The sequence below is a fragment of the Spermophilus citellus genome (assembly GCF_964194105.1).
Source record: "Spermophilus citellus genome assembly, chromosome: 13".
Lineage (NCBI taxonomy): Eukaryota > Metazoa > Chordata > Mammalia > Rodentia > Sciuridae > Spermophilus > Spermophilus citellus.
Genome location: NC_138193.1, coordinates 7646662 through 7673772, shown reverse-complemented (window position 1 = coordinate 7673772; position 27111 = coordinate 7646662). Strand labels below are relative to the sequence as shown.

Genomic DNA, 27111 nt, shown 5'->3' with positions numbered 1-27111 from the left:
ATGTAGAGTATATATGACAGTCTATCTTCTTTATAAAACTGAATAACTATATGATATTAAAATATTATTTTAGTATACTTAAAAATTTCTGGTGATTTTTGCTTCGTTCCTGGTTATATAAATAAAAATGACTTTGCAAAAACAAACAAAAAACACCTTTTTGATGTTTTTTTTTTTTTTTTTTTGGTAGATGTGTCAAGGGCCCTGGGGAAATGGGCCTCAATCTGAGCATAGAAGAAACACAAAGGACTGTAATACAGTGTTCTCACTTCAGGTAGTGCAGGGTTGAGGTTTCAGTCAACAGCTAGAGTTCTCACTTCAGGTAGTGCAGGGTTGAGGTTTCAGTCAACAGCTAGAGTGGTTTAAGAGTTTGACAGACTTGGAATAAGGCTCACTGGGTGAGCAAAAGAGGAGGCCCTGCCTGGAGATCTCAGGGAGAGCTTCATGAAGGGAAGGGATGTGAGCCAGACCTTTAAGGATGGGAAGGAGCTGGCCAAGCAGATGTGGTGTGAAGACCCTTCCAGGAGACAAAAAGACCTGTGCAAATCTGTGCAAGAGGGAATGGGGAGGGACCAGGGACCCAGGCCCGTCAAGCTCTGCACTGTAGCAGCACTGCATCGTGTAGGTGGAGGCATGAGTGAGCTGAGGCCGCAGCAGGCCGGGCGATCAGGGAGCCACCTCATCTTGTGCACCAATTAAGAGATTTGTTTCACCTTTTCTCAATTTTTATTTTAAACACTTCCAAACATACAGGAAAGTTGAAAGAGAAACAAGGTGAACTCCCATAAACCCTTCACCTAGATTCAGTACTTGTTAATGTTTGGTTAATTGCTTGAAAGTAAGAGGAGGACGTCACGACATTTAACGCTGAAGTAGGTCAGTAGGCATCTCCTGAGAGCAAGGGCATCTTCCTCCAATGCCACACTGCCATGTTCATAGCCAAGAACATGAGCATTGACTATGTGGTACCGTCTAACATCCCCCCTATATTCAGATTTCCCTACTCGTCCTAAGAACTTTCTTTATTATATTTTCTTCAAACACAGGAACTATTCTAGATTTTGCATTGTGTTTGCCAGTTAAGAATCTTAGTTCACCAAATGATGCCCTCCCTGTATCTTAGCTGCAGGGGACATAAACAATATGAAAGAGTCCCCAGTGCAAAGCCGCTCACATTCTAGGTGGAGGACTGAAATGTGACCTGGAGTAGAATATAAGGCATCCCTTGGTATCCTTGGGGACTGGTTCTAGGACTCCTCTTGAATCCAGAATCCAGAAATGCTCAGGTCCCTTATATAAAATGGTCTAGTGTTTGCATAGAACCTATACTCATCCTCCGACATGATTTAAATAATCTCTAGATTACTTACAACTTCTGATACACTGTAAATGCCATGTAAATAGTTGTTCTTTTTATATTTGAGGGATGAAGACAAAAAAGTCTGTACATATTTAGTAAAGGTGCATCCGTCCCCCATTATTTCCCTCCCTGGCTGGTTTATCCATGGATGCGTGACCTGTGGATACAGGTACCATTTGTGTAGCAGTGTCGTGAGGCCTTGTGCATTGACTGGTAGAGGTGGGTACAGGGAACTATGGACATACAAGAGACTGCTGTAATCCATCTGGTGTGGGGACAAAGGAAGGCTTCCTGGAAAAAAAATGACACCAAGCAGGGAAGGGACAGAACCTGCTAAGAGCTTGAAAGAAACTACTTTAGTCAGAATACAGAAGGCAATGGGACTGGGGTTGTAGCTCAGTGGTAGATCACTTGCCTTGCATGCTTGAGGTACAGGGTTCGAATCTCAGCACCACATAAAAATAAAGAAAGAAAGAAAACAGAAGACAAAACAAAAAGACCCATTAACTACTTCTAGTACACAGGTAATGCTTGGATGAGAGTTTCTTGGGCAGGGAATCAAATTTAATTTGGAAGCGCAATAGTAGGAGCTAGTCTTGGACTGCAGTCCTGACTCTTCTGTGGGCCACCTGTGAAGGGTCTCACAGTCCACAAAGGACAACAGTGTTGGCCTTGGGTCAAGTGAACTGGCAGGAAGGTGGGGAAACGATGATGTTAATGGCAAAAATTGGAGGTATTTGGATGGAAGGTGAGCATAAAATATGAACTCATGGTTCAAAATGTTGTATTAACATCTTAGTTCTATATTAACTGACTTGGAAGGAAATTTTTAATAAATCTTACATGAAATATATCATAATTATTATTGATAATGTTTCATGAAAGAGTTCTATAGCTTAATTTGACCCCATATGATGTTTTTCCTACACTGATTTTAAATTCACCAGCATTTTTTGATAGAAAAAGGCTAAACAGCAGATGTTATTCTTTGGAAATAGAGTATTAAGAGTTGACCCCTTTTACACAATCATTAGTGTGGGCAGGAGAAAAGGGAATCATTATAATTTATAATTTCTGTAAGAATTCTATTGGAAAAACCGGTGAAATTGATTAACAAATCAGATAATGATCCATCTGAGGGAAAGCAATACATTTTCTCGCAGGTGGTGTTTTTTCCCTTCCCAACAATGTTCATTTTCTTCCCAGGAAGAGTGATTGTTGCCACAAGTAAAGGAGTTTACATCTTGGTTCCATTACCTCTGGAAAAACAAATACAGGATCTACTAGCAAACCGAAGAGTGGAGGAGGCTTTGGTTTTAGCAAAAGGAGCCCGGAGGAACATTCCGAAAGAAAAATTTCAGGTTTGTAATTAACTGGTCACAAGAAAGCATGCCTGTCAGCCACGAGTGAGGGAGCATTTGGATTCAACTCCTCGCCATCGGCCTTACTGTACACCAGACCGTACACTTTGCTTTCGTATCTGCTATTTAATTTTCTCCACATTTTGCACCTATTCAGCGTACAGATCAGTGGAACAGCTCCACTAGGGCTGTGCAGCACTCAGATAATCAGGTTTTGAACTTCTGACTTAACTCCTCCTTCTTGATGCACTAAGTTGTATTCTTAACCGATCTAGTGTCCAGTGGAGCTTCCCAGAAGAATCAAGACCATAGTTCCTGTCAGCCAGAAGAGTGAGGTCGGTCTAACTGGGCTCTGATTTTAGACTTTGTGGAGCAGGTTGAATTAAAGTTGAGATTTCTGTCATCTATAGCAGTGCTTTGTTAGCCTTATTGTTAAAGTACTTATTTGAAGGAACCAACTTAGTTGATTTCCTTTGGAAATAACTTTTAATGCATTTAAGAAACATTAAATGTAATGAGTTTGATAAATGTAATTGATAGATGTCAAGTTCCCTGGGAATTATTACTCGATTAGATGTAGGGTGTTCAGGCCTACATATTTGAGAGTGATAAAATAATGGTGTGCATGCACTTCATACAGTTATTCAAGTAGATTATTAAAAGTTCTCACTAATTAGTAGTGTTGGTCAGATTTCATACATGATCATGTTACAGCTGTGGAACAACATGGTATGCTGGGGCTGCAGCTGCTCCATGCAGGCAGAGGAAGCTTTTCAAAGTGAACACAGAACAGATGTGTCCTTTCCAGCTATGGGATTTGAAAATGGGGATACCTTTTCTCTGTGTAAGCACCCATGAGTTTTTCCGTCTTTGTTCCCAACTTTTGTTTGAGACTCATCTGTTAGCATTCAGCAGGGGGCAGCAAAAGCAAGAAGAAGAAGCTGCTGTGTGTTCACGGGCTGTTACTGTGCTGGACACTTAGGTGATTTCGCCTCCACTTGGTGCTGTGCCAGTACTGGTGCCAGGAGGGCAGGATGCAGGGTGGCGGAGGCAGATCCCCAGGCTGCTGCTGCCTGTTGGCTCCTTCTGTCTTCCCGTGGAGAGAGGCCATGTGTGCTGCTGTCTGGGCAGTGTTGGGGACCAGGGTGCACCGAGGTCTTCAGTGGCTTGGGGGGAGGTATCTACGGACGTACTTTTAAATGGGTAACGTTTTCTTACCGAACTTTTCAGTGTTCAGTGTTATATATCTGATTTTTGCTTGTTTGGTTTTCTCTACTCTTTTTACCATGAGTCGAGAGATACACAGACAATGCCTCGTAAAATAATCAGTGTCTTGCTCTTGAGTCTGGTATCTCAGGGTGGTTTTTCCTTTCTCCCCTGTTCCCTGTCTTCTCCCTGGATGTCTCTAAGTCATACATGCAGCCCTAGAGATACATCTTCAGCATTATAGTGAATACAGCCTTTATTCTCAGTTCCTGTTGTTACTGTGGGTGTCCAGAACTTTCTCATATTTCCCCTGAATCATGTCAACAGCCTCTTGCTTGTGTGTCTGTGGTCCACCCTGCCACCACCATAGGAGTGATCTTGCTCCATGTGACCGAATCCTTTGCTTAATATAATCAATGGACAAGTCATTGGTAAAGTCCAAACCCTTGAAGTGCTCTATGACTTCATCTTCTGTGGTTCCCCTCACCCCTATGAAACACATGTCGAACCCCTATTTGGCCACCTCAAAAGGAGGAAGACAAAGAGAACAACTAGACAGCATTTTAAAATGTTGTGTATTTTACCCTCAGAAGTATTCAGCAATAACCAGTGTTTGTTTGATAGAGAAGCCCCACGTGCCTGGCAGCCAGATCAGTCTGGCCTGTGGAAACTCGGCTGTGAAGTCTGGGCCAGCCTCTCTGCAGCCTTCTTGCCTGGCTGGCCTATACCTCCCCAGTTCCAGAATGTGCCATGCACTTCTTCACTTCCCCGTCTCCTGCTTCTTATTTCTCAGTGTCTGTGCTGTTTTCCATGACCAGTGTGTACTTTTCTACTTGATAAAATCCTGTTTCAACACCTTGCACTAATCTGGCTTTGTCACTAAGCCTGCCCTTCCCTCCAGGCAGAGCTGAGAGCTCTTCCCTCCTCACTTCCACATGACAGATATGGTCTAAGCATCCCTAACTCCCAAATCCAAAATCCAAACTATTTTTAATGCCAGTGTAACGCCACAAGTGGAAAATTCTGTACTCAACCTCATGTGTTGGCCCCATTTAAAATGTTGGTATACTAAAAATATTGTAGAAAATCGCCTTCAGGCTATGTGTATAAGGCATATGTGAAACATGAATGAATTTTATGTTTAGGCTTGGAATTGCCATCCCCAGAATAGTTCATTATGCATATGCAAATATTCTGAAATCTGGAACAGTTCAAAATCTGAAACACTTCTGGTCCCGGGCATTTTGGGTAAGGGATACTTACCTGCATTGGTGTGTATCACACTGCCTGTCATTATTTATCAGTGTGCTCCTCAGCCACGCACCTTTCCTTCCCCATGAACCTAGGTAGAGTCTTCCCTAGGAAGGAGTCAGTGAGTTCACAACTCAGAGCTTTGAGCTGATCTCCCAACAGAGCTGTGATATAATGGAGCAGAGTTTTTGTATGAAATACAAACCAGAAAAGACAGTAAGACAATATTAACCCCAAAAAGATCTAGATAAGGTTTTTCTTGAATGTATGCATTTTAATGATTAGATGCAACTCATAGCTAGGTGCATTGTTTTTGTGATTTTTGAATGCTGGTGACCTAGTGCTGGCTCCTAGGCTTGGAGAAGCCAGGGAAAGGCCTGGCAGAGAGGCGGAACTCTGACCTAGTGAGAGGGTCGTCAGAAAGTTTAACTGTGGGACTCAGATTATAGGAATGTTTCTTCTCGAGAGTCAAAAGGGTCAGAGAGCTACTTAGAGCTGTAGGAAAGCAGGGCTTCGATTGTATTAAGCATGAGGATGCAATCTCGAAAGAGACAGTAAAGAGACATTGGTCTTTATGTAAGACACAACATTTCCTGATTTGCGCCACGTGATAGGGATGGTGTTTACAGTTAAGCTTGAGCTCTGTAGAGTTTTCTTTTCATCTCCTCTAAAAGGATTTCATATGTGTCTCCAAAAGCCAGGGTGTCCTGTTTAACTGTCACCCCTGTACCATCCTCCAGGCTACCCTGGGTCAGCACTGTGCACTTCTAGTGGTGGGACCTGCTCAGAGCCACATCACCCTACCCTAGTTGTCCTATGAATATTTTCGACTTGCATTTCTTTTTATCCTTAGGGAAAATCCACTAGACTGTATAGAACAAATACCCAATGGGAACTCTGTCAAAAAAGAGAAAACCAAAGGAGTTTGGTAAAATTGATACCATTAAGGTGACCATTAGAGTAAAGAACACAAACACATCAAAAGAAGACAGAAAATGAATGAAGAAGAAAGAGAAGGAAAGAGTAAGAGCTGGGGAGGGGAGAAGAAGTGCAAATAAAACAGAATCTGTAAAAAAGCAGGGCAGGTAGTGAATAGGGGAAAGTAGAAAAAGAGAGACTTCTTTGAATATGCTTTATTTTGTCGTTTTGATACTGAGCTACATTAATAGTTCATAGAATTACAAAACAAATTAAAATTTAAAAAGCAATTCCTACAAAAGAAAAGGCAGGTGAAGGAAATGAACCTAGCTGTGCACATCAAAGTTGATGGCAGAACTGCCCAGGGACTACCCCAAGTCATTGGAAAGCAGCCTGAGCTTGCCTGGAAGACCTTGGGTTTCCTTTTCATAGTAGCTTTTAATGTGTGTACTCCCTCTTTTCCTGTGCCCACCAGGTGCTCAACCTCCTCACCTTGGGAACCGGCCACTTGTCTTGCTTTTGGGTCTGTGAGTTCCTGGCTTCCTTCCAGGTCAGGACTTCTCAGATTGTGTTTCACCAGATACTTAAGCAGGGATGGAAACAGGTGCAGACTGCGAAGAGGCTCTGTTTTGGCAGGCTAATTAACTGGACTTGATAACTCAAGGTTTGCTCAGAGCCTTTCAGTATACCCATCCTGTGATCCTATTTTATTACATTTTTATCTTTCTGAAAATCTTAAAATATATAGGGGTTTAGGTAGGTCTGTGTGTATGTGTGTATGTGTGTGTGTGTGTGTGTGTATGTGTGTGCGCGCGCGCGCGCGTGCACATGTGTATCAACCAGTTTTGATATGCATCTCAGTGGTCGGTTCCACACCAGGTGTGGGCTGTCCTCTAGGAGCCGTGAGCCGGTTTGTAATGACTATGTTTGGTGGTTTGCCTTTTTGGGGCTACAGTCAGCGTTGGTGGGGAAGGCCATGTCCATCAGCCCTGCAGACTGAATAATAATTATCTCTTGATAATCCCTCAGTGTCCACCAGGGATTGGTGCCAGGGCCCCAGTTCAGATACCAAATCTACGAATATTCAAGTTTTTTGGTAAAATGGCTGTTGTTTGCACAGAATCTATACACATCCTCCTGTATACTTCAAATCGTTTGTAGGGTTCCTTGTAATACCTAATACAGTATAAAGGCAATGTAAATTATAATCAACAAGAAAAAATGTACATGTTCAGTACAGATGCATTTTTTTTTTCTGAAACGTGTTTGATCCACAGTTGGTTAAATTCATAGATACAGAATCCTCAGATATGGAAGGCTGGCTGTGCTCCCTTGAGTGGGAGTGGGATCCAAATCTGATCCTATAAGTAGGCTTTTCTGCCCTCAAAAGAATCCATTTTTCAGTTGAAAACTCCTGGAATAGGTCTGAGGTTGTCTTCGTCGTGAAATCCCTCAGGTCTAGTTCAGGTGACTTACAACCTCCCATCCCCAACCCATCCCAGGGTTAAGGAACCAGTGGTAGCTGGGAGAAAAAGGGCCATGGAAGGAGACGGGGCTTGCTAGAGCCATCATGGTCCCTGTGTGTCTGCTCGTCCCCCAGCTCCTGGGTTTTCAGGAGCTGCTGCCACGGTGCTCACAGGGTCATTGGGTTGTGGTTGTCCTTCTTGGAAAGCCCCTGTTGTAGCTCGAGAAACAGTCCAGTCTGAGTCCTCCCTTGGTCTGCTGGCTTCCTGCAGACTTACAAGGAAACATCTTCCTGCCTGCAGTAAGTGACCCCTGTGGGGCCCTGTCCTCGCCTCGCCACTCATTTCTGTTACATTTGGCCCCACGAGCAGGCGCAGCCGCCGAAGATGCCATGTCTTGGGAACTAGCACTTGTCACAGTGAAGAGGTCTGTGCTGCCAGGGTGGGATTTTTTCTGCTGCTTGTAGAAAGATTCCTATTAAAACATCCTGATTTTCTTCACCTCTTTCTCTTTCATGGGAAAAGGGTTTGTGCACCCCACTTCCCTCCAATACTCATAGATACAGTAGAATCAAGCAAGTGGTCTTGAAAGGATGATGGAAAAATTTAGATCCTGGCATTAGTTAGGAAAGCAAACTGCAGGCCCAGCCTCAAGAGAGAGAGAACATTTATTGAGTGCTTACTGTATGCCAGGCCTTGTTGTGCACGCTGGACACAGTGGGAGTCTTCCTCACCACAATTGTGAGGTGGACCCTGGTAAGATGCAGGTGTGGTGTGAGGGATGGAGGGGCTTGCCCAGAGCACAGAGCCAACAGAGGGCAGAGCCAGGACTCACACAAGGACTCACACCCCAGGGGGCTCCAGTCTGACCAGCAGGTCACCACAGAAATCAGAAACCTTTGGCTGCTATCAAGTTCACTAAAGAAAAAAAACAAAAACCTCTGCTTGGAGAAGCTCTTTCTTTTTTTCTGGGGATGGTGGAGGTAAAATATACATAACATAAAATAGACCATGGCAACTGTTTTGAAGTGTGCATTTCAGTGGCATTAAGTGCATTCAGTGTTGTGTGGCCATCACCACTGTCCCTCTGCAGGACATTTCATCTTCCCATGCTGCAACTCTATCCTCATTAGGCACCGACTCCCCACTTCATCCCAGCACACACATGCCCAGCCCTAGCAGCCACCCTCTCCCTTCTCTCTCTATGTGTTTGCCTACTCTACATGCCTCATACGAGAGGAATCATACGGTATCTGTCTCTTTGAGTAGCCTGCATCCGAATGCCCTTCCTTTTTAAGACTGAGTAACATTCCATTAGTTCGAGAAGTTTCTTTTTTCTTTTTTTCTTTGTGGTGCTAGGGATTGATCCAGAGCCTCAGGCTTGCTAAGCATGTGCTCTACCACTAAGCTACACCCCAGGCAATGCATATTCATGAAGAGCCAAAGAACAAACTACACTTTGAATTTAGTGCTCCAAGAACTGTTCACTTCAGAAGCTTTTGTGTGATATCCACCTTAGCCAGTGCAGTCTTGAACAGGCTTAGAAAACTTTACATTAGACTCTTCTGGCTTCACAAAATTTCCAATTCCCCGAATCACAAAAGTTAGAAATCTCCATTCTTGTGTGTGTGTGCGTGTGTGTGCATGTGTGCATGTGTGCATATATAGAGACAGACACAGAGTCATTGTATGTATGTATGTATGTGGGTGTATATATATATGTGCGTGTGTGCGTGCGTGTGTGTGTGTGTGTGCATGCGTGCATATATAGAGACAGACACAGAGTCATTGTATGTATGTATGTATGTGGGTGTATATATATATGTGTGTGTGTGCGTGTGTGTGTGTGTGCATGCGTGCATATATAGAGACAGACACAGAGTCATTGTATGTATGTATGTGGGTGTATATATATATGTGCGTGTGTGCGTGCGTGTGTGTGTGTGTGCATGCGTGCATATATAGAGACAGACACAGAGTCATTGTATGTATGTATGTATGTGGGTGTATATATATATGTGCGTGTGTGCGTGTGTGTGTGTGCATGCGTGCATATATAGAGACAGACACAGAGTCATTGTATGTATGTATGTATGTGGGTGTATATATATGTGTGTGTGTGCGTGTGTGTGTGTGTGCATGCGTGCATATATAGAGACAGACACAGAGTCATTGTATGTATGTATGTATGTGGGTGTATATATATGTGTGTGTGTGTGTGTGTGTGTGTGTGTGTGCATGTGTGCATATATAGAGACAGACACAGAGTCATTGTCTGTATGTATATATATGTGTGTGTGTGCGTGTGTGTGTGTGTGCATGCGTGCATATATAGAGACAGACACAGAGTCATTGTATGTATGTATGTATGTGGGTGTATATATATGTGTGTGTGTGTGTGTGTATATATACACACACACACACATGCACGTATCACTCAGAACTAACATGGATCTTAACTTTAATTTATACTCCCAGAAGACACATGACCTCTTTATCCTGACTTTGTTGGGCCCCAACCTTGGGGCAGAGTAAATACTAAGTGACTCCCCAGATGTCTGTTTGTCTGAATTATGCTCTACCTGGGGATTTTGATAAGTTCCTAACTAAAGGATGAACTAATAACAAAAGAAGAAGAAGAAAGTCTTTGAGTTAGCTGTGGTTTTAGGAGATAAACAGACGTTCAAGGGATGCCTTCACCCTAGATATAAGCAGCAGGGACATTGAAACAAAGGATGATACAAAGAACAACATCACATTCTACCTAAAACTTTCCCCGTCATTCCCATGTACTCACCCTTCCTGTCGTTTTCCCATGGTCATATGTTTTACAACAGGTTTTGTAGTTGGTATCACCCGAGCAGAAAGCAAGAAGAGGTGTCAGACACCTGGAAATTACGCACCTTCAGAGAACCAAGAATTGGTTGTACTTGGTAAAGTTTCTAATCAGGCATTTGTAGGTAAAATTTGATATTGTTCTTTATATTGTCCTTCATTTCAGTGTCCATGGGGCCTAAATCCAAGATGAAAGAATATTTTTGCATGCTCCTTCCAAGTCTACATGTATCATTCTCAGACTAGGATATAGAAAATAGCACTCTGTCTTAGTTGGTTTTCTTGCTCTAACAAAATACCTGAGACATGGTAATTTATAAGACTAGAATTTTATTTGGCTTATGGTTCTAGAGGCTTGGAAGAGCATGGCACTAGCATTTGCTTGGCATGTGGTAGGCCTTCCTTGCTACATCATAACATGGCAGAGGGCATCACCTGGTGGGCAGAGCAAGTGCTACCTCAGGTCTCTTCCTCTTCTAATGCCAAATGTGGGCCTCACCCTCATGACCTCACCTAATTCTAATTAATACCCAAGACCTCAACTCTAAGTTCCCTCCACACGTGTACTTGGAAGTTAAGTTTTTCAATACAGGACCTTTCAGGGCACATTTAAACCATAGCACTCCTTATTTGTGGAGATTAGGAGTATTAGTAAAAGTAATCTCTATTTTCCTTCAGGTGGTGGGAGAGTAGATGACATCTGAGTCCTACAGCCATAGGGAATGGATGGCCACTCAGCCGATGTCTCATTGACAAGCTCAGGTGTGATTGAGAATCCTTCCTGCTGCAGGAATGGCCTCCCTCATTTCTACTTTCAGAGATGGACCTGGCTTTCCCAGGCAACAGAACCTTGGCCTGCTATCTTGGCTGAGTGTTGGGTGGTATAATTAGGTCTGTCTTTAGGTCAGAAATAGCTGGTTAGGGGAAGAAAAATAAAAGCTGATGGAGAGAAGAGAATGTCTACTGAGGGCCCGGGAGGAACTGTCGTCATACTTTTGAGAGCTCTGTGATACTAGTGAGCTGGGATGTAGCTCAGAGGTAGAACACTTACTCACTTTGCATGTGTGAGGCTCTGGGTTCCATCCCCAGCACTAAAGGAAAATAAAATAAAATAAAACTGTAGTGAAAGTCCTTTTAAAGCTAATTTGAGAGAACAGCATTGTTCTAAAAAAGCAATAACAGAAAGCATTGGCCTATAGAACCTGAAAGATCTGGCCTTGAATCATAGCTCAACCATTTATTGCTTGAGTTACTTTGGCCTAAAATCTTAACATCTCTGAGCAGAATTTTCTTGTCTTCAAATTGGGGATGGTGAATGACAGTGAGTAGAGTTTTGTGGAAATGGACCACATAGTCCTCCAGGTCCATAAGCTCTAAATGGCAGATTCAGCCAGTACTATGGGGATGCTGAAGTGTGTGCCTTGGGTTGGGGAATTGATGGCTTGTGGAAGAGAGTGGTGGATTAGAAGGAGGAAGGATTAAGGTCAGAGAGAACAGTTAAGACGCAGCCAGGGGGCTGGGGATGTGGCTCAAGCGGTAGCGCGCTCACCTGGCATGCGTGCGGCCCGGGTTCGATCCTCAGCACCACATACAAACAAAGATGTTGTGTCCGCCGAAAACTAAAAAATAAATATTAAAAATTCTCTCTCTCTCTCTCTCTCTCCCTCTCCCTCTCCCTCTCCCTCTCCCTCTCCCTCTCCCTCTCCCTCCTCTAAAAAGAAAAGACACAGCCAGGTCTTTAGCTGGGAGGACAAGGGCTGGACTATGGATGACCGATGTGAGAAGAGAGTGTCTAGAAGTCATTTCAAACTGTGAGCACACAAAAATGAGAAGTTGGGCAATGACAGAGAGTGGGTGGGATTGATGCCCCAGGAAGATTCTAGAAGCATGTATTGCTGTTGCTGCATGTTACAGGAGCAAAGGATCCTGTGGTAAAGGAAAGCAGTGTCACAGTGAATCAAATGGGTAACTGCACCTTGGCTGCAGGAACTCAGACTGCCGTGTGCTGTGGGCGGGGTGTCCCCAGGAGAGAGAGCCCAGCACTTCCCTAGCTCTGGCTGAGAGGGCCCAGGCATCTGTGTGGTCATTAAACCTTGTGAGTATCCCAGGGATACTCTGGAAAATGTGGATTTTGGAAGAGCGGGAGGGTGGGCAGCTAGCTCCTAGACTGCCAGAAACCCTGAGTTGTTCTGTCCACCTGAGCAGCCAGAGGCAGAAGCAGTTATTGAGGTCCTGCTGGTTAATAACGAGGAGAAGATAAAGCCGTACAGTGAGGAAGGATTGGGGATTTTTTTTTTTTATAGAGAGTAAGAGAGAGAGAGAAAGAGAGAGAATTTTTTAATATTTATTTATTTTTTTAGTTTTCGGCGGACACAACATCTTTGTTTGTATGTGGTGCTGAAGATCGAACCCGGGTTGCACACATGCCAGGGGAGCGCGCTACCGCTTGAGCCACATCCCCAGCCCCAAGGATTGGGGATTTATGGACACAAATCCTTGAAAACACCTGTTAATCAAAACTATTCAGAGAAATAAATCAGGGGTCTGAGGGTGCAGCCTAGTGGTAGAATGCTTGCTAGTATGCATGAGGCCCTGGGTACTATCCCCAGTACTAAAAAGAAAAAAAAAGTTGCATGTGCACTGACCAAATGCAGACCTTTTTTTGTACATTATTTCATAAGCAATATGGCATAATAGCTATTTACATAGCATTTGCATTACATTTGGTATTATAAATAATTTAGAGATAATTTAGTATACAGGAGGGTGTATAGGTTCTGTGGAAATACTGTGCCATTTTATATAAGGCATCCTTGGATGTTGGTGTATGTAGGGGTCCCTCTGACTAATCCCTCTTGGGTACTGAAGGGTGACCGTGTATAAAATTTCATATATACCTTTTTCTCTAACTTATAACTTCCTATTTCTCTATAACGATAATCATTTAAGTTGAGTTGTGGATTTGAAATTTAGGTTCCCCTTTCTTTCTTTCTGTTTTTTCTTTGTACAATGCTGGGCTAGGCAAGTGCTCTACCATGAAGTGATACCTCCCGCTCTCTGGGTGGGCCATCAGGTGTCTCTAAGAAATGAAATCTCTGTTTCCTTCCAGGTCATGTACCGAAGGATTCTGCAGCAGGCGGGCTTCATCCAGTTTGCACAACTTCAGTTCCTGGAAGCTAAAGAGCTGTTCAGGTAATCTGAGGTGTCAGTAGCTGCCTTGACAGTGCCCCTGTGCTCAGACCTCGTGCTCCTGTGACATCCTGGTGGGAAATGCCACAGTGGTTAGCTGGAGCTGCAGATGGGCTGGGGGGCTCACACCTCCCCGGCTGGGCTGGGTCCCAGCCTTAGGTGAAAGGGCCTAGTTCTAGGGAGGGTGGGGCTGAGGAGCAGCCTAAGGCAGTCTGCGAGGAGAGTTCTGTGGAGGAGGTCTCGGGACTGGGGGCTGCCCGAGGAGGAGTCTGAAGGGTGCTAATGTGAGGATTCTGAGGAACCAGCTGTTTGTGCTTCCTTCTCTCCATAGATTTTATTAGATTCTGAATTTAGAAAAAGCAAGGGCTTTCTGGAAAAATCTATGAAAACTTTTCATTGTCTTCTAAGAGCTTTTGAAGTGTGGTATTCCTGGTCAGTTCTGTTAGCAAGTTGGAAGCTGAGTTTTGACGTCAGGAGTCCCTGGGCATTGTGATTAATGCTGTATCTGCAGGGAGCTCCCCTGAGCCACTTTTGCCATTCGTCACTTGTGCCCATCTACAGGCACACCCCTTGCCCTCGCACCTGCTCTTCCAGCTGCCCTTGCTCTGGCGGGGTGGGGTGCCTGGTGAGGCAGCCTCTCAGGAAGGTTGTTCAGCACTGCTTGAGAGGTGAAGTTACACACCCTTGAACACCTCCTGAAGCCCCGCCCCCTGAAGCCCCGCCTTCCCAGTGACTTTTCCCAGCACCTCACTCAAACAGAGTCTGCAGTTTATAGCTACCTAGCAAACAAGATGTAGATCATTTGTAGCTCGGTGACGACTTGAGAGGAACCCTGTCTGTGTCATACCATCTGTTGCCCATTCTTGGAGATGATCGCGTATAACCCGCACATGTACTGACATCTTGCTGTCACAAAATTGGGTGTAGAGAATGGATTTCTGTGTCAAGACTCATTCTGTGAGTAATGATGACTGATACCACTTTTACTCCTACAAATCCTATGTGCTGCTACCATCTGTTCCTAGAGAGATCAGTGGCTTTGGGATTTAAATAGATTCTTTGTGACTTTGGACCTCAACTCTTCTGCCATTCCTTGTTTTTTCCTGCAATGTCAAATACCTCCTCATTGGTGTCATGGTGTGTTTATCTCCAAACATCTTCTTTTCCTTGTGGGTCAATCTGAGACAGTGGGCGAATGGCCATGGATGCATGGTCTCCTGTTTTGATAAGAGTGTTAGGTCGATGAAGTGACTTAGGAACAAAGCACCAAGCAGCCCCCCACGCACGAAAGAAACACCGATCGGGCACTGATGGAACTGCCTGTCAATCAGTGGGGTCTCCTGGCCAATCCTGGATCTTAGCCAGCTCCCCGTCCAAATCCAGTGGGACAAGAGACTCTAAGAACCCCTTTACCTGTCCCAAGCCCTCCCTTCCTGCCCTAAGCCCCATAAGATTCTAGTCTGGTCGAGCCCCCATGCAGTTTCTCCTCAGACCCTCCTCTTGCTCTGTTGGTCTGAGGGTTCTGCCCAGGAGTGGGATCTCAATAAAGCCTCTTTCAGCAGCCTTTTAAAATCTGCCTCCTTTTGGTTGCCCCCGCTGCCTGACCTTACAAAGAGAATAGAAGTTGGGCCTGTCTGTCATTAGGACAAGGTTCTTCCATACATTAGCCTCTCAGTAGCTCCACTTCAGGTTGACTGCTGCTCAGTTTTTGTCAAAAGTGTGACTGAGAGCCAGGCACGGTGGTGCAAGTCTGTAATCCCAGCGACTTGGGAGGCTGAGGCCGGAGAATCACCAGTTCAAACCGAGCCTCAGCAAATTAACGATAAGCAACTCAGCGAAACCCTATCTCTAATAAAATATAAAAAAGGGTTGAGAGTGTGGCTTAGTAGTTAAGCATTCCTGGTACTAAAAAAAGAAAGAAAAAGTCTGAGAGAATCGATAGGTGTTTAAGGTGCTCCTATGACAAGGATGACTCCCCTGTCCCTTCCTGTGCCGTAACTGTCAGCTCGTCATGGTGGGTTCCTGTAAGAAACCCCACCTCATTCCTGCTGTGGGGACAGGTACTGTGCATTTGTTCTCCAGATACTCTGCAGCCTGTCTCTGTGTATCCAGCGGCTCTTTTTTCACTTAGCAAACTCGACCTAAGCAGAGAGAGTTGTAAAGACACGACGGTGCCTCTGCTTCTCGGGGTGCCCATGCTAGTTTGGAGAAGGGACTTTGCGCCCATTGCCTGTGTGGGTGCTGTTCTGTCTTGAGAGCAGGGCATGGGCTTAGGTTGGACAGTAGAAGAATCTTCCTTCACTGGATTCGTCCTGGATCTCAAACAGTGAGCAGAAGTTTCCCAAATCAAGAGTCAGACTTTAGGCCAGGGTTTCTCAACTGTGGCACTGTTGACATTGTGGGACAAATAGTTCTTGGGCGGGGGGTGCTATCTGGTGCATCATAGGATGTTCAGCAGCAGCTGGCTCCTACCTACTAGGTGTTAGTAACACACTCCAAGTCATGGCAAAACTGTCTCCAGACATGCCTCGTGTCCCCCAGGGAGCCACATGGCTTCCTATTGAGAACCGCTGCTTTAGGCAAAGGGTACAGCGAGGGCCAAGGCTGAGAGGCATGGTGTTGCCATGGGCCAGGTGTTGCCATTGGGTGTTAGGGCTGAAGTGATAAGGCGGTTTGGGATCTGGTGGGAAGGGCCGTGCCTAACCAAGGCCGTAGGCTGTACAGGCCATTACAGGTTGAGGGGGGTGAGGGTGCGGGAGGGGGAGTGGGAGGAAGGGAGACGGAGGCAGAAGCCAGTGGAGTGGGGGATGGGAGCTCAGAGACCGCTGAGGGGATGTAGTGAACATTGCAGGCAGGGACAGCCCCAGGGTTGGGACAGTCCCCACTGCTTTTTCCTCCAGAACTATCCCACAGGTGGCTCTGACATTGGGCCCAGGTGGAGACCTATAGCTCTGTGATACCTCCATTGGTGTTGTTATTGCCCAGGGGACCAGCAGGCTGGAGGGAAAGGGCCCAGCAATGAGTTAGACAGGGGACATCAACAAATGTGGTCTCAGGATGTTCTGCTGGCCATTTGAAAGCTGCATCCTAATGTTCTGCTCTGAATTCTCTCAAGAGTCACAGCAGAAATGGCAGCATGAATAGTTCTGTCTCTTACATAGTCAGACCTTTGCCAGTGTTAGGGTCTTTTATTTGGTTCTGGGAATTGAACCCAGGGCACTTAACCACATCCCCAGTCCTTTTTGTTTTTTATTATGAGACGGGGTCTTGCTAAGTTGCTGGGTCTGGCCTCAAACTTGTGACCCTCCTGCCTTACCCTCCCGAGCCACTGGGATTACAGGTGTGCACCAACATGCCTGGCTTGTGTCAAGTTCTTATAAATTCTCCTTCAAGAACTGTCCCCAATCTATTTATAGTTGAATGTCAGGAAAACAGTGGTTTTCGGAAGAACTGTGACGCTGTCTGCCTGGATGCTGATGTGTGACATCCTTGGTTGGGCTTGGTCTGCCGTGGTTCTGAGGTGCCAGGGCTACCCTGGGTTTTCCTGGCAGCGTAAGCATCTCGATGTTCCACTTGCACACTGTGGGCCTATGTGTCTGTGACTGTCATTCCCGGTTCTCTTGTGGAACCAGGTGGTGTCACAGGATAGGTAGTGCTGCCTTGTACTTGCAGATTCGGAGGATCGCTCCGATGTGCCACCCCGTGTCCACCCCTGTTCACGTGTGCCCACAGGCACTGCCCTCCAGTGTCGTTTGTGTGCCTATGTGTACTCTTTCTCTCTTTTTGCTTCATTTAGTTTGACACTGTAATTGCAGAAGCGGCCAGCTTGACGTCCGGGAGCTGATCTCTCTCTACCCCTTCCTGTTGCCCACCTCCTCTTCATTCACTCGGTCCCACCCTCCTCTTCACGAGTACGCAGACCTGAACCAGCTGACCCAGGGGGACCAGGAGAAGATGGCCAAGTGCAAACGCTTCCTCATGAGCTACCTGAACGAAGTCCGCAGCACAGAGGTCGCTAATGGCTACAAAGAGGACATTGACACAGCTTTGCTCAAGCTGTATGCAGAGGCTGACCACGACAGCCTGCTGGACCTCCTGGTCACCGAGAACTTCTGTCTTCTGACGGACAGTGCTGTCTGGCTAGAGAAGCACAAAAAGTGAGTGTTCTCCTCCAGCGGGACGGGCTTCCTGCTCGGGCTCTGCCGCGAAGCTGATGTAGCCAGTGTGACATTTGGTTCCTGGCAGGTCCACTCAGTGGCTACCTTGAAATTGTAGTGACCTCAGGAGCTGAGTGCTCTCCAGATGCTGTTGCTCTTATCACTATCCAAGGGGTGTCGAGGGCCATTCACTCTCTCCTCATTCTTTAATAGTAAGACTACAATTTAGAACTAGTCATGGGCTTTGTTAATAAATGGAGCCATTTTTAAGTTTCTTCTGTTGTCAACCGAGGATTCACTTGTGCAAATGCCATGTGATTTTTAATTAAAGACTGCATTGGCCAGGTGTGGTGGTATGCACCTGTAATCCCAGCAGCTCAAGGCTGAGGCAGGAGGATCACAAGTTCAAAGCCATCCTGAGCAACTTAGCGAGGCACTAAGCAACTCAGTGAGACCCTGTCTCTGAATAAAATACAAAAAAGGGCTGGGGATGCGGCTCAGTGGTTAAATGCCCCTGAGTTCAATCTCTAGTACCAAAAAAAAAAAAAAAAAAAAAGGTGCATTGAGTCTTTGATAACCAAACTGCTTAAATAGACACCTGGATAAATGATGAAGTGGTGTGGTTTTTGACCTTGGTCCCACAAAGTCATGGTTGAAAACTGCCTTCATTACGTCCATGAGTTAGTAGCAGCCTCTTGTCCAGGGCCACTTGGTGCATAGTGACTGGCTTGATTAGGGCTGGCAGTTTCTTCATCCAAGGTAGGAAGTCACAGAACTGACCATTCTAGGCCCCAGTTTTCTTATCTTTAAAAATGAAGGGCATTGGTTGATCTCTTAATTTCATATAAGCAGTAAGTTTTTTAAAAATATTTTTTTTTGCCTATGATTTTTGTTAAGAATTTGAAGGGGCAGAAGGACTGATGAAATCCCACAGAGATCCTGGGGGTCACCATGCTAGACCCTGTTCAGTGCCTGAGATGACCGGGGCTTCCACGAGGGTTTTGGCTCTGTCCTCAGTTTCCCAGGTTACCAGAACATGCTATGGAGTGGTGTTATAGGCTGAGTATTCCTGACCTAAGGTGCTTGCAACAGAAGCATTGCAGGTTTCAGAGTTTCAGAGTTTTGGATGTTTGCATAGATTTCTGCAGTGAAACATCCCTAATTGGAAAATCCAAAATCTGAAGTGCTCCAAATTCTGAAACAGTTTGTGAGCATCGTGCCAGTCCTTCCCATTTGTAAATGAGGACATAGAAGACTGGGTCAGTTAGTCTTCTTGCTCAGTGCAATTCAGTTCATCAGTCACGAAGCCTTAGTAGAAACTGAGGTCTCTGACCTCTGGGACCCTCTTCCTGAATGCCTTGACTTTCTGTTGTCTGTGGTTCCCGGACACCATCAGTGTTCTCTGCTGTTGTTCAGGTTGAAGCTTCTTTCCCCTTTTCTCAAGAAATGCTCAGACAGTGGACCTTCACATGCTCTTACCACTGCGTCAGGGGCTACTGTGGTAACTGAAGATATATGAAATTGTATTAGTATTTGAAGCAAAATAGAAAGCAATTCCAAATGCTATTTTCACATAGTATCATGGTATTTTCTTTTCTCAGCTCTCCCGAGATTGGAATCATACTTTTTTGGAGATTGATAGAGCACCTGTTTTTAGTGCCATAAGCAAAATAGATAGAAGTGAGGATCCTTTTGTTTGAAGTTAGCTGTCTTCTGAGTTGAATAGGATCCAGGGGAGCGATCCAGGGGAGCATGCCAGGGGAGGTCACTGTGTTGGTTTTGCCTGCAGCGAGTCATGGGGACCCATTGTCCTGACTATTTTGTTCTCTTCCAGGTATTTTGCACTTGGACTGCTCTATCATTACAATAACCAAGATGCCGCTGCACTGCAGGTCGGTCCAAAAGCATTTTAGCATTATGTTGAAATCGGTGTCCTTTAACTCAGTGTTACTTAGCAAACAAAGCTAAATCCACAAATTGATAGAAACCACTTTTGCCTGGTCTATAACTCCTTTTATCCGGAACAAAAATAATATTGTTTTAGAAAGTGAATTCCTTGAGAAATGATGGCCAAGAGTTTTCATTTCTTTGTCTTTGTATTTCTTTGAAGAGCACTATCCAGATTGAGATTTTGAAACTTGAAAAATTTTCAAATGAAAAAGTACTGATAATTTATTTTTAATTTTTTTAAGTAGACGTGAAATAATTGTACACACTTATAGGGTACAGTGTGATAACTCGATGATACATGTACAGGACACAAAATGGTCAAATCAGGGTAATTAGCATTGCCGACTCCTTAAACATATTTATCACTTCTTTGTGTTGGGAATCTTTGAACTCCTCTGTTTTAAAATCTGTAATAAATTGTTGTAAACTGCAGTTCTGAGCTGTAGAACAGTAGGACTTACTTCTTCTAACTGTATTTTGTTTCCTATTATCCAACCTCCATCTATCCTTCTTCTCCCTACTTCCTAACCTTTAGTCCACTATTTTTTCTACTTATTTGAATAAGACTTCTTATTGAACCACAGGGTATGTGACATCACTGTCTTATAAGAAAATTAGGGCAGAAAATAGCTATTGAATTTATCATTTCCACTGTTCCTGACAATAACCATTACCAATGAGCTGGGTAAATTACTATCCCTATGTCACTGTGACAAAACTGAAGCTGATCAAGGCCATGCCTGGGATCCCAGGTGGAGCTGGGATTTGAACCAGCGCTCCAGGTGGCTGGGCAGGGTACTGCACCTGGAGAGAAATAGCATGGATTTGTCAGCCTGTCTCTCACCTTGCATTGTTGCATCTTACAGCTTGCTTTTGAGCCTGACAGCTTCATCTCACACTCTCAGAGCACTTTCTCCCCTCTGTTCTTTGTTATCCACTCTTTTGCATGTTGGACTGGTTTTCTGATATGTGTGTGTGTGTGTGTGTGTGTGTGTATATATATATATATATATATATATATATATATATATATATATGTAAATATATATGTATATTTACATATGACGCAGAATGCATTACAATTCTTATTACACATATAGAGCACAATTTTTCATATCTCTGGTGTATACACAGTACATTCACACCAATTCATGTCTTCATATCTGTACTTTGGATAATAATGATCATCACATTCCACCATCATTAATTACCCCATGCCCCCTCCCTTCCCCAGAGTTTGTCTATTTCTCCCATGCTCCCCCTCCCTATCCCACTATGAATCAGCCTCCTTATATCAAAGAAAACATTTGGCATTTGGTTTTTTGGGATTGGCTAACTTCACTTAAGCATTATCTTCTCTAACTCCATCCATTTACCTCCAAATGCCATGATTTTATTCTCTTTTATTGCTTAGTAATATTCCATTGTGTATATATGCCACATTTCTTTTTTGTTTCATTGTGTGAAGCAAAGAACATCAACCATATTCACCAAAATAACATCAACTCCATGACTTTGGCAAAGCCAAGTGTCTATTTAGTCTTTAGTGTTGCTTTGGGAAACTATCACAAGGTTGTGGGGAGAAAGGAGTACTGGTACATTATCGGTGGGACTGCAGACTAAATCTCTGGAAAGCAGTTTGGAGATTCCTCAGAAAACTAGGGGTGACCCAGCTATCCCATTTCTGAGTATTTTCCCCAAAGATTTTAAATCAGCCTACTATAGCAACACAGCCACAGCAATGTTTAGAGCAGCACAATTCACAATAGTTAAATTCTGAAATCAACCCAGATGCCCATCAATAGATGAGTGCATGAAGAAATTGTGGTGTATATACACAACAGAGTTCTACTCAGCCATTAAAAAGGATGAGATGATGGTATTTGCCAGTAAATGGGTAGAGATGCAGAACATCATGCTAAGTGAAATCAGCCAGACCCAGAGACTCAAAGGTTGAATGTATTCTCCCATCTTCAGAAGCTAGAATAAAACGGAGGAAAGCAAGGAGAGAAGGATAAGCTTGCATAAAGAACCAACCAAATACAAATTAATAGACGAGTGAAAGGAAGTCCAGTAGAGTAGAGGAAGGAGAGGGGAGAGGGAAGAAGGAAGGTTTTTTAAATTTTTTTTAAAGGAGGCCAGACACATGCCTGTAATCCCAGTGGCTCAGGAGGCTGAGGCAGGAGGGTCACAAATTCAAAGCCAAAGTCAGCAGCTTAGTGAGGCCATAGCAACTCGGCAAGACCCTGACCCTAAATAAAATATAAAATGGGGCTCAGATGTGACTTAGTGATTAAGCGCCTCTTTCCCAAAGCCAAAACATATTTGGGTATCACAGATAAAATTTCAATATATATGTGATTATGTTATTTGGTTTGGGGAAGTCAGTGTTGAAGAAATGATTATAGGTTAAGCATTCCTAATCAGAAAAATCTGGCTTCAAAGCCCAAAACTATTTGAGTGCTGATGTGAGGTCAAAAGTGGAAAATTCCACAACATAAAACCTTGTTTCAGCCAGGTGTGGTGGCACATGCCTGTAATTCCAGAGGCTCAGGAGGCTGAGGCAGGAGGATCAAAGCCAGCCTCAGCAAAAGTAAGGCCCTAAGCAACTCAGTGAGACCCTGTCTCGAAATAAAATACAAAATAGGGCTGGGGATGTGGCTCAGTGGTTGAGTGCCCCTGAGTTCATTCCCTGGTACGCCCTCCCAAAACAAAACCTTGTTTCATGCACAGAATTATTAAAAATATTGCATAAATTTACCTCTGGGCAAAGTGTATAAAGTGTACTTGATACAAATGAATTTCTTGTTTAGACTTGAGTCCCACCTCCAAGATACATCACTATCTATATGCAAAAATCCCCCAATCTGAAACAATGTAAAATCCAAAATGCCTATAGCCCCTGCATTTGGGATAAGGTATGCTCAACCTATAACATAAAAGATGTGGGGACTCGGATGTCAGAACCACAGATTGGCATCACCAGCCCTGTTTCCTAGATGTACTCTTTTGCCGGCTCAGGAGCCCAGCCAGGTGGCCAGCTGGATGAAGCTCATGGTGGGGGAGGTGCGGCCTCCATCCCTTCCTGCCCCACATCATGCTCCCTCTTTCTGGGGTCCAGACAGTAAGCTTCAGTTAGTAGGGTCGGGAAGTTTCTGATGGAAATAGCGAGAGATTTTTATCAGTGGGGTTTGTCTTGAGCTGCTGGGCAAAAGGCAACAGGAGCATTTGGGGTCAGAATCACCAAGACATTTTGGAAAAAGGCATCTTCCTATCACTGTCCAAGGAGAGTCTGAGAATCCAGAGCTCAGGTGATGGGGAAGATAGAAATAGATGCTCTCTGGTGCTTCTAGGTGGATTCTTTTGTGTCTGTAGAGGTCACCATTTTATTTATTTTATGAAGAAAGATTTGAAAAGCACTCATCTATCCCCATGGAATCTGTTGGCTGTTTACATTGGGAAGGAAGGAAGGAAATTAAAAATTGGATTTAGACATTTATGACTTGTCCTACTACAGGTTGAATACTCCTTATTCAAATTGCTTGGGATCACAAGTATTTCAAATTTTGGAGTTTTTCAGATTTTGGAAGATTTGCATAGATTTTAGGGGTGAACCAACCCCAGTTTGAAATTTGAAATCTAAAACGCATTATCAAGCCAGGCTTGGTGGCACATGCTAGTAATCCCAGTGGCTCGGGAGGCTGAGGGAGGAGGATTGTGAGTTCAAAGCCAGTTTCAGCAAAAGCCAGGCACTAAGCAACTCAGTATGACCCTGTCTCTAAATAAAAAAATACAAAATAGAGCTGGGGATATGGCTCAATGGTTGAATGCCCCTGAGTTCAATCCCCAGTACCAAAAATAAAAATTAAATCAAATGCATTATCAACATGCTTAAAAATTTTTGGCCCAGCAACATGGGAATCTGAGGCAGGTGGATTACAAGTTTGAGGTCAGCCTCAACAACTTAGCGAGGCACTCAGCAACTTCGTGTGACCCTGTCTCGAAATAAAAAATGAAAAGGTATAGAGATGTGCTCAGTGGTAAAGCTCTCCTGGGTTCAAAGTTTTGGATTGGGGGTTTTCAGATCAGGGAGGGATTCTCAGCCTACACTTCCAAAAGTCTTAAAAGGTCAAGTAAGTAAACACACAGGCTTTCTAAGCTAATTCTGCAAGATACGTAATGTTCTGGGTTTTGTTTATGTTTATGTTTGATTCCTTTCCAGTTGTGGGTGAACATCGTGAACGGGGACATCGAGGACTCCACGCGCTCAGACCTGTACGAGTACATTGTTGATTTTCTCACCTACTGCTTAGACCAGGAGCTGGTGTGGACCTACGCCGACTGGGTCTTGCAGAGAAGTGAGGAGGTTTGTGCTTGAGAATTGCCTTCTTCTTCAGGGTGGCTGGTAAAAACTAACCAGAAGAGCTCTTGATTTTAAGTGGGGGAAAAAAGCTACATTTCAAACCCCTCTGTTTTCTTTGTTCCCCTTTTAATACCTTCTTTTAAGTCATCTGAACTCCAGCTCTGCAAGAAATTCTGCATTTTTTCTTTTTTGGGGGGGCCAGATGGGTACCGGAGATTGAACTCAGGGGCACTCGACCATGGAGACACATCCCCAGCTCTGTTTTGTATAATATTTAGAGACAAGGTCTCACTGAGTTGCTTAGCGCCTCTCTCTTGCTGAGGCTGGCTTTGAACTAGTGATCCTCCTGCCGCAGCCTCCTGAGCCCCTGGGATTACAGGTGTGTGCCACTGTGCCCGGCAGAAGTTATGAATTTTGGTGCTTCTTAGACACGTGGTTAGAATCCTCTACCTGGGAAGCCCTCTTTTCTAGAAAAGCAAAAAGCCTAGCCCCGTCAGTCTTGTGGTGTCTCCCTGTCTCCCTAGTGACATCTGGCATTGTTGTCACGAAGCAGTAGCAGGCTGCTGCCCTGAAGGCTTTGGGCCTTGTCAGGAGACAGCCCCAGGCCTGGGCCACGCCAGAGAGACCATCGTTCCCTTGCCTGCTCCCACCACCCTACAAGGAAATTGTGGGTGTGGAGGCCCGTGTGGGGAGCAGGATTTAGCCCATCTTTTTTTTTTTTCTTTTGAACACATTTTTTTAATTTGTTCTTTTTAGTTACACATGACAGTAGAATATATTTTGACATATCGTACATACATGGAGTCTACCTTCCTGTTCTTGTGGTTGTACATGACGTAGAGTCACACTGGTCGTGTATTCATATGTGAACATAGGAAAGTGATGTCAGAATCCTTCTACTGTCTTTCCCATTCCCGTGTCCCCTCCCTCCCTCCCATGCCCCCTCGTCCAATCTGGTGCCCTCCCCCACCCCCTATGTGAGTCAGCATCCACATATCAGAGAGAACATTCAGCTTTGGTTTTCTGGGGTTGGTTTATTTCACTTAGCAATGATAGTGTCTTGTTCCATCCATTTACTGGCAAATGCCATAATTTCATTCTCCTTTATGTCAACCCGTCTTTGACATCAAGAAATGACAAGAGTGGTAAAGCACCTGTTGGCTGTGGGCTGTCTAGAGGAGAGCATGCTCAGGACAGAGGGACAGAGTCCTTCGTGACTCCCACAGATGACTGGAACAAAGATATTAAGCCTCTTGGTTCTCACCATTAAAGGCAGACTATTTCCTTGGCTCCCCTGGGAGGGACGCACGTGCTGCCTGGAAGGTCCGCACCCTTGTGCACTCACCTTTTACTCCATCCCTCCTGTGCTGCTGAGGCATGCCCACAGTGTCCACTCCACATGCGCACACTTAGAGCATGGATCTAGTGCCATTGAGAGGGGTAGACCATTCTCAGTGCTCCCAAATAACAGCAGAACATACTGGAATCCTGTGTGCCACCTGATAGGCCTGTCACTTGACCTGTCTCTCCTTTGAATGGCACTGCACCTCCACGAAGTGCACATTGTTATTATTCTGATATTGTTGTAGTTGTTGTTTATGCAGTATTGAGGATGGAACCCAGGACCTTGTGCATGCTAGGCAAGTATCTTACCACTGAGCCTTCCCTAGCCTGAAGTGGGCCTGTTTTTCAGACTATGGCAAACTGAGACTCGGGATTCAGAATCTTTGCCAATTGGTGAGAAAGCCAACACACAAATCCACACTTACAACCCAAGTTGACACTCTTAACAGTTCCACTTCATTTCTCGTGTTTTGGGATCATGGAGACTCGTGTGTTTGCAGGTAACAGACCATGCACACATAAAGGCCCAGGGGAACCTGGCATGGATATACTTTTCTCATTAGCATTTCCTTGAAGATGGAATTCTTTTTTTTTCTTTTCTTTCTTTTTTTTTTTTTTTTTTTTGTGTGTTTGGTGATGGTCGCATACTCCAGATTACTCTCGGAATCCCTCAGGAAGCAAACCGCAGCCCTCATCCTCAGCCCATCTCTCAATGCCGTCGGCCCTACCCCGTCCGCTGTCCCATATTCTTCTTTGGTTGAGAATATTATGAAGCTGTTTCCTTGGTTTTAGGGTTAAAATTATCAGAGAAAGCCCAACCTTTAAGCATTTAAAAGTATTTCTAAATAATGGACTTCTGTTCAGGGCAGCAAAGGACCACACATGCAAAGAGACCAGGGATTCCTGAGACGGGAGGAATCAGCCTCCCCAGTTCCTCACCCTGGGGGGACACGCTCCCCGGCCTCCAATGGGAGCTGCCTGCCCTCATGACATTCTGGGTGCTCTTCCCCAGCACACGGGACTCAGTCCGTGCAGGTGGAAGGCTTAGCAAAGGCAATTCGTCCACATTTCATTCTGCTGGACATGAAAACAGTGTAGAGATGGCAGACATCAAGGTCAAGTCTCCACCTGAGATTCCCAGCCCACTTTCCCCCGGGGCAGCCCTTGGTGGAAAAGCCTGGGATCTGGGGTTTGAAGTAGGAGCCTGGCCTCACGGATAACTAGGAGGTGACCTTGGACCAGTCATTTCAACTCCCTTCGTTTCTGTCTCTTCCCATAAAAAAGAGGGTCGCAAAGTGCTCACCATCCACAGTGGCTGAGAAGATGGAACTTAATTTGGCATCAGTGTTGGGTTGGAAAAATGCGTTCACCCACTCCACAAATGCGGCACATTCCCGAGGTCTCATGACCATGGATCAAGTCCTAACCTCAAGGGGCTTGGTGGCAAACGCACCATGACACCACCACGCAGCACGTGGGACCGTGATTATTTTAGGGTTCCTGCCAGCCCTCCAGTCTCTTTTGTCAGCCTGAGTAAAAATCATCGCCTTGTGTTGACAGTTAGCTCACGCACGTTTCGGCAGCTCCTGTTTCGTACTTTGGAAAAGAAACACAGTTCAGCTTTATAGACACCCCGGGTGTCTGTGTCCTTCCTGGCCGTGGTGTGGAAAGACTGGCGGATGCCGCTGTCTTTTATGGTCCAGGGTAGTGGTTC

General features: G+C 44.8%; 1 protein-coding gene across 2 annotated transcripts in view; it reads left to right on the top strand.

Moving 5' to 3' along the window:
• The window catches only part of TGFBRAP1 (transforming growth factor beta receptor associated protein 1), a 68504-nt gene that overhangs the window by 27004 nt on the left and 14389 nt on the right, over window positions 1-27111 (top strand). For both annotated transcript variants that reach the window (XM_081264346.1, XM_081264345.1), the window contains 5 exons: window positions 2567-2721; window positions 13504-13586; window positions 17399-17740; window positions 19575-19632; window positions 23913-24056. In XM_081264346.1, coding sequence (XP_081120472.1) covers window positions 2567-2721; window positions 13504-13586; window positions 17399-17740; window positions 19575-19632; window positions 23913-24056 — 782 coding nt within the window. The remainder of the gene's footprint in view (window positions 1-2566; window positions 2722-13503; window positions 13587-17398; window positions 17741-19574; window positions 19633-23912; window positions 24057-27111) is intronic.